The sequence below is a fragment of the Cupressus sempervirens genome, chromosome 5 (genome assembly GCF_028749045.1).
Source record: "Cupressus sempervirens isolate cs-2001-9-10 chromosome 5, ASM2874904v1, whole genome shotgun sequence".
NCBI classification, from domain to species: Eukaryota; Viridiplantae; Streptophyta; class Pinopsida; order Cupressales; family Cupressaceae; genus Cupressus; species Cupressus sempervirens.
The window spans coordinates 438136958-438145070 of NC_143122.1; the positions used below are offsets into that span (position 1 = coordinate 438136958).

The 8113-nt window shown below is 35.3% G+C and overlaps 1 protein-coding gene across 2 annotated transcripts; it reads right to left on the minus strand.

The window, feature by feature from the left end:
• Window positions 1–2100: 2100 nt before the first annotated feature.
• Window positions 2101–7486, minus strand: LOC149556664 (uncharacterized). 2 transcript variants are annotated; one of them, XM_089831081.1, is made up of 2 exons: window positions 6461–7486; window positions 2101–2465 (listed from the first exon to the last, which is right to left on the minus strand). In XM_089831081.1, the coding sequence occupies exon 1, from the start codon at window positions 7454–7456 to the stop codon at window positions 6512–6514; it is 945 nt and encodes a 314-aa protein (XP_089687207.1). In that variant the 5' UTR covers window positions 7457–7486; the 3' UTR covers window positions 2101–2465; window positions 6461–6511. The 2 variants fall into 2 exon arrangements, with proteins under 2 accessions (XP_089687207.1, XP_089687208.1); XM_089831082.1 differs by lacking the exon at window positions 2101–2465 and adding an exon at window positions 6218–6325.
• Between the last annotated feature and the right edge of the window lie 627 nt (window positions 7487–8113).

Here is an 8113-nt window from a genome sequence, read left to right on the forward strand (position 1 = left end):
GATTTTGGCTTCAAAATGGAGCAAACAACTCACGTGTCTTCCATCATAGAAGATTTACGTTGAAAAAAAAATTAATCTATTATGATTAGTGCATAGTTTTGATAGGTTCACTAGATAACCCAATAAAGGCATAAATCATGTGTTTACTTCTTAAATTTTTTATTATAATTATATTAACTATGATCCATTTTAAGATGTGTTATATTTTACAAGGTAATTTGTTTGAAGAGGTCCAAAACATTTGTAATATAGAATTAGATTTTCTTTCTTAAAGAAATTTGCTATAACAATTAAATAATTAAATTATATCATCTTTGTACTTTAATTAATAAATAACTGATTATAATTATATGAAACAATACATTTAAAAAAATTATTATAGTAATATTTTAAAATATAAGCATACAAAATATAATTTCTACTTCTATACATGATAAATGTTAAATTCCAAATTCAAATATTGTAAAGTTATAATTTCAATTATTAGACAATCCTATTATTATATTTTAATTGTAAATATTATAAACATAATATTTTTTTTAAATTAGTAAAATGTATTAATTCAACTATGTTAAATACTAATATTTTTTATTTATTTATAAGATGGTCTCATTTTTACTTTTATAATCTTTTATTGTAAAAAATATATTTTATTGTCAAAATAATATCAATTATCAATTAAACGTTCGCCATTATTTGAAGTAATAATTTTTGATTCAATGCAAACAGACAAATTTGTTTTCGTTTAAGTAAAAATATGAAAATAACAAGAGCTGCGCGCAGCAGCAGTCCCTGCCTTTCGTAGAGACATAGCAGAGCAAGTTAACGTGGCTTGGAAAACTAGTAATTGAGATGAGTGAAATAATAATGCTTCGTGGGAAACTTCATCATAGAAGAATTGCAAAGCATAGTAAAGAATAAAAATGTTTGAACAATTTATGATAATAAGTTTTATATACCATGATTAAATACATATATTTCATATATTTTGACCAGTATATTCATTTGGTTGATAAATATCCAAGGCTTGCATCTTTTCGTTGCAAGGTTAGGAATCCAAACTTGGTTCCTAACGAGGGAAGTAAGTCAGCGGGAGAGTAGCACATTACATTATGTGTTCGAACCAAGCGAGCCATGTGACCATTGGATTAAATATAATGGGAAGATCCTCTAAAGTCTGTAAGAAAACAAATTAGTATAATCTGGGACATGAAGCATATGTACCTTATAAATTAGAGATGGAACTGGTGTACATAAATATAAACATGGATATGAAATTATCATTAATAGCCTCTTAAGCATATAAAACTCTTTCTACAAAGACGATCATGAACAACCAATTCTTTCATTTCTTGTAGTTAAATTGAGAATACAGTTCACAGGGATTGTCACGTGTTTAGAAAAACTATATTTGTCTACAATATTTTCATATCTGCATTTCTAATTAGTAGAATAATTTCAAGTGAAAACTATTTGCAGATTTCAGCATCGTCGTAAATTGTGACTATAAACTTCTTTGCCTTTGTTCAACAATTTGAAAACTCGAAATGACACCCAATCTTTGATATCTAAACATTAAGTTAGTAATGTTGCCAAACTATATCTACATTATTACATAAGCTCAACAATAAAGCTCTAGTGAGAACTTGTAGCAATTAGTCCTGCCTATCCCACATTATACATCGCCTGTGCTTCTTTCAACACAATGCACAATGCACACACAAATAGAATTTTACTCTTTTGTTACACCTCAACTGTGGACACAAACAACAACTATTCCTATTCAATATATTTTTATAGAAGTGACAAATATCCAAGCATTGTTATTGGTATACCCTACAAATAAATTTTAACTTCACTCTTCTCCAATCGCACCCAATTTATCTTTTCCCTGTTATATTTTTGGGAGGATTCTGCGCAAGGGGTAAATAATTTTAGGGCCTAAACCATAGCAATGCTTGGTAAATCCAAAGTACCATCATGAAGGGATTACTATTACAGTTTCTGATTTGAACACAACTGACACAGGTAGGTAGGACGCTAGGCCTAAGAGCACAAATGTTGACAGACAATTCATTAGAGAGTGTATTGTGATCCAACTTCCAAAAATCGCACATGAATGCAGGTATTTATTTATTAAGTTATAGTCCATTGACTGCAAGAGAAAGAGAGATATTACAAGCTACTACTGATACTGCAGAAGACATCATTTCCATATGTATTCATGAAAAGTTATGGCGGCCATTAATAACAGTAGCAAGTATTTATGTATTTGAAACCCTCAGCCCGCAGCTAGAGAGGGCTGTTAGTCAGAATGTTAAGCCAAAACAACCAGCTGCACAAAAGCCAAAAAGCACAAAGATAATGAACTACTTTTCAATCTCTATTTATTCTCCTGGAACTGACAAAATACCGCAATGATCAAAAGCTTGTGGCGTTTCATTGCAAATCAAGTACCGCATCATCTGCACAAATAAAATACAAGGATAAATCGAGTGTAAAAGGTGTTTAAACCTTTCAAAGTAAATGAAAATTGTAGAGATTTACTCCAAAACATGTTTAAACATTTCAAAGTAGACAAAAAATGCATAAATTTACGGAAAATTGTGTTTCAAACTTTAAACCCTAGATGAAAAATGCAAAAGTACAGTGCATTTAAACCTTTCAAAATAGTGCAACTGTGTTTAAACCATTCAAAATAGCACAGTGACATTATTTCTAAAACTGTGTACTGTAAATCTTAGTGTTTGTATTTCTGAAACTGATTATGCTAATAACAATATTTATGAAATTGCATTTAAATCTTTCAATCTAGATAAAAAATACATAAACTAACCATAAAACAGTGTTTAAACATTTCGAACTAATGCAAAGACAATATTTATATTATAAAACTGTGCTTAAATCTTTCAAACTAGATGAGAAACACATAAATTAACTATGAAACAGTCTTCAGACCTTTCAAACTAGCGCAACAACAGGTATTTATAACAATCTGTTTAAATCTTTCAAACAAGATTAATGCATCATCTATCACATGAGTTTCTTTATGTAAGAAAAGTGTGGAATTAATAAATTATAGACAATGCAGGTGAATCATTTTATAAATGACAGCTGGAGACCACATGCAATTTTATTAATTTTGTCAATTTATAATATAATATAATGAGTAAAACCATAGCTTAAAGATTTCTGGCCCAGTTTTTTAAGAAAGATTAATTGTAAAAAGACACATGCAAACTTTAGTCTCCTGCCTTATGACAGGTACTAATAATAATTTCTTCAATTCTTCTACAGTCTGGAAAAAGAGACCGTGTACGTATCACGTCTGCCTGGTGCTACAGACGAGATGGAAAATGTGGTGGCGGCCGTGCCTTTTCTGCACGGGCTTACATTTTTTTTTGGCGGCGGAAGTGAGTAAAGGAGGACGGTCTGCAACTAATTTGCAAGTGCTGGGGAGTAGGCTGAAAGGAATTTGATATAATCAAAGTCCAACAGTATTCAATGCCTCGCTTTTGGGCATATTTATCAAATGATTTGTGTCATATCTACCCAAATTGGGTAAATAAAATCTACAGTCTGAACTGCTATTAATGTGTTCTCAGCTCTAAATTCAATTCAAACACAGGGCATGCTATCACAGGTTTACAAAAAGATGTTTAAAAGTTTAAGTCAATTAATATAGAAAACAAGGGAATAAAGGGAAAAGTTGTTTCCAGTGATAACAGACAGAGGTGAAATATGGAAAGAACTTGATCATGGTGTTAGTTTCGGATATTAAAAGGTTTTTATTAGCAATGATGTTTCTTGAACTGACAGTCTAAATCACAAGAAACACAAACAAAAACTGAAGGTATCCCAAATGAATACAATGAGATTGGGCACCGCTTTCATGGTGGGCAGGCCTGTTTATCTCAGATAATATTGTCCTCAATCATTAATTTGTGATGTTCGCTGACCTTCCAGACAAATACTGGAAGGTTGTAGAAGATTTGGAGCTAATGTGATAAACTCCTGCTTTTAAGTTTTTCTTAGCATTTTGGTTTGATTTTTTTGACGAGTTTGACAATTCTAATTTTTAAATTTAAGTTCATGTTTACATAAATGGCTTTTTGCCATCTCAAATTTTGGGCTCTGATTTTCTCCAAAGGTAAAGTTCAAACTAGAAAAATAGTGGTTAGGGGTTCGACTCTGGTGACGACGATGCAGTGAACGCCACTGCCCTTGTATATGATTATCTTCCCCCTTTATATTAAATTTCCAATAGCCCTAAAATTGATGTTGATTCTTTTCTCAGTTGCAGTCCCAGATATTTGGTTTTTTTGGTGCAGAACATGATAACCACAAATACAGACAGGTCCCATGTGAGCATCGAATGGACAATGGCAGATCTGTTGTAGCAGCCACACATTTTGAGAAAAGCGCAGGAAGAGATCAACCAAATGTGGGAAGGGGGAGGGATTAGGTAGACCGAAAAATAAGGCTGAGTGCTTGGTGCTTCCGCCATGGGGATTTATCACCATCAGAGGAATTTATCGCCATCAGAAGGATTTATGTATTGAACAATCACCTGAAAACTACCAGAATTTTAGTTTTTGAGTTGTGTGAAAGTTGAAAATGCTAAAACTATAATGGGAATTCGCCTTTTTCAAAGAAACGAATTTACCATCTTCAACAAATGGGAAAACTTTTGGGATAAAATAACACCAGGTTTGGGAATAGGATTGTCTGTAGTGTTCTCTGATTTAGTTCCAAAGATATTATTTGCTTTTATGTTGATCTGTGACTAGAAGCCATGACCACAGAGTGTTGAACGGGGCTAAGTTGTTGCACGCGTAGACAAGGGTGTCCTAGCAATATATGTTGAAGAAAGTGCCGTGGAAAAATCTGGAACCTGATGAAGATTCCAGACATACGTTTTTCTAATTTTTTGTGTGGAAAGAATCAATTTTACCCCAGCCCATGGAAAAATAGAATGAAATCTTAAACAGCCAAAAACCCTCACTATTTCAGCTCCTGTACAATGCAACAGTCGGTCGCCTTTGAAAACCCTTCACTTATTTTCACCTTGGCTACAGTCGGTCGCCTTTGAAAACCCTTCACTTATTTTCACCTTGGCTACAGTCGGTCACAATTGTTCTCTCCAACATACGCAATTAATTTATGTTCCAGCTTTCTGAAATATAATAAATTCATCCCATCCGTTGCTAATGTCGGTAATCAATGCATCTTTATCTCATGGTCCGTCTGCTACCAGAATTTATTTCTATTTTTAAATCTGAAAAAGCCCAAAAACCCCCAATAGATTTCGATTCCTCCAATCAGATATTAGGAATATCCATATAATAATTGTTTCTTTAAATATTGCCTTCCGGAACATTAGAATATGACATCGTGCAAGCCCAAAAAAAATGAATCAGGGTCCATCGAAAACATTAGATCCCTGCCTTAAAAAGACAGGGACTAATAAAAAGTATTGAAGACGGATTAAACTGACACCGAGAAAATTTAGTTTGGAAGTTGTTGATTTGCAAAATCCATGTAGTAACCCGCAAATCACTAAACAATTAAATCAGTAAGAATTAAAACAGTCGCACAATGAAGAAATTTACTCGCTGGAAGTTGACAACCCATTAAAGAGGAAGATGGCCAACAGCAACCATTTTCACTAGGGCGAATAATTAATCTCCCTTGAGAGACGATATTTTTAGAGGCTGGTTATAGCAAATCAGAGTATATAAATAGAAAAACAAGACTAGTTATAATCACAGGCAGTACCCAAAACGTAGGGATAGGGTTAGTGCTTTCACTTCTGGTCACGATATCTCTACTGACAATCGACAATGTAAATTTTTAGAGAGAGCAGAATCGGGGCAATCCATTTTAATCAAAAGCAGTCCATCGCTGTGTAGAATTGTGCGTGAAAATTTAATTATAGTATTCAATTCATTACCGAGAAAATTAAAACCCATTAAAATCAGACATCAGAGATTGTATCAATCTAATAAGAAAAGTACTCATGTTAACGTCAGTGTCAGAGGACGGATTTAAAAACACAGTGAACTATGCCAAACCCTCCCTTCAATAAAGAAAACCCAAGTGAATTAGAATTCAGATATCAGAGTATGTCAATCGAATAGAACAAGACAAGAAATTTCCATCTCAGTTAAAGCCAATGTATAAACGATAGCCTAAGAAGCCCAAACTGAAGCAATCGAAACCACCAAACTTCTAATATTTATTATATCTAAAATGATTGAACATGAAAACCCCACAGTAGGAGAGAGATTGTACCAATCTGATAGGGCATCATAAGATCTCCTGTCTTGATTACGTTGAAGCAAACATGATTACAAAGATCAAGAACTGTCATTGAACTAAAAAACCGACCACCCACATAATTAAACTTCGACATATCACAGCTCATGCCAATGTAAAGGACACTCTTAGAAAACCGCACCTCAGTTATTTGGCAGACTAAGGAACCCCAGAAAGCAGGCTATATCAAACCTCAAAAACCGCCAAAATCTGCTTCAACCAAGCCAACTGAAAGCGTAGCAAGCTGCAGTAAACCGCGCACCACACGCATGCATACACATCCTGGTCTACTCGTGGACGGCTGGGGAGCGTGGGAATATCCATGGTCGGGTGGATAGCCCTGGTTGTGCGGATTGTAGGCATAGGAGGGAAGATAGCCATGGTTGTAGTGATTATAAGCATGGTAAACAGGGGGAACAAATTGGTTGGAAGGGGCTGAATAGGGGTTCGGGGGGTAAGTCTGGTTGTACGGAGTGTAGGCACCTTGGGTATAGGGAGGCAAATGGCCAGGGACTGGAATGTAACCAGTATTAGGCTGTGGCGGAGTATACCGGTAGGCCGAGTATGTGGGCACCGGCTCATGGTTCCTTTCATTACATTCTAGAGCTCTGCCTACTGTGCAACCATGAGTATTAGGCTGTGGCGGAGTATACGTGTAGGCCGAGTATGTGGGCACCGGCTCATGGTTCCTTTCATTACATTCTAGAGCTCTGGCTACTGTGTCATCAACTATATTCTTGACAGAGATGCTCAGCATTACCTTGGCCTCCCCAGAATCCTTGCCGCGTAACTCATAGCTTCCGGAATATTCGTTGCAGATCAATTCCTCCACGGAGATCAAAACCTCGCCTATCTTCTTCTTGCCAGGCAATTCCTCCATGGGGCTGAACAGGTCGCCTGACTTCTTCTCGTCGAGGAATTCCTTCGCCCAGATCTCCACATTCAACTTCAGAGATCCCAGCATAAGCAAGTTCTTGTCAGCTAGGAAGTAAATACCCTCGTCGCAGCTAGGGAAAGGGAGCTTCACCTTCCGTACCTCCTTGAACAAGTCGCCTTCCATCCGCAGCACCGCGTGGATCTCTAAATCCCGTATCGCAGTTACTGACATCGAAGTCACTTCTACGACCACTATCTCCATTGTCTTCTATGGAGTGCCAGAGAGATTTCTCGCGATTACACTAGCACACACAGCAATAAATATTTTGCAGCTCATCCAGAGATTTTTTCTAGATTTTACAAAGATTAGAGAGTTTTCTAGATTTTGTTGGTACATTCCAGCTAGATGGGAAACCTTACCACTAAATTGAAATAAATTGGATAACGTGGCGCACAATTAATTTTTACTAATATTTTCTAATAAATTCTATTTTTTCCCTTATCCTTTTCCTCCACAGCCAATAGGAAATTAGATAAGTAACTTTTTTAAGATTTTAAAAATCATACAAATCTATGAACTATAGATAAATCGTAATGTTTGAAAATTCTTGTATGCAATTGGCTAAATTAATTATGAATATGCCTCAAACAAATGCAATAGTTATCTGTAGGCAAGAACTAATAAGAAATGGGATTGGTGGTTGTAATTAAGATGAATTGCTAATCAGAAACTACCAAAGTATATGAGTATCCATGCCTCGGTAAATGATGGAAGTTCCTAGTTTGAATGCCCAATCGAATTGGAGCGAGCATTCAACTAAACATGTTCCTTCCGAGTGATCGTCGGTGTGCTTTGACTTTCATGAATATGTTTCGACATGTTTCGATGGGTTCCGACTTCATTTGAATTTGAGGCTTT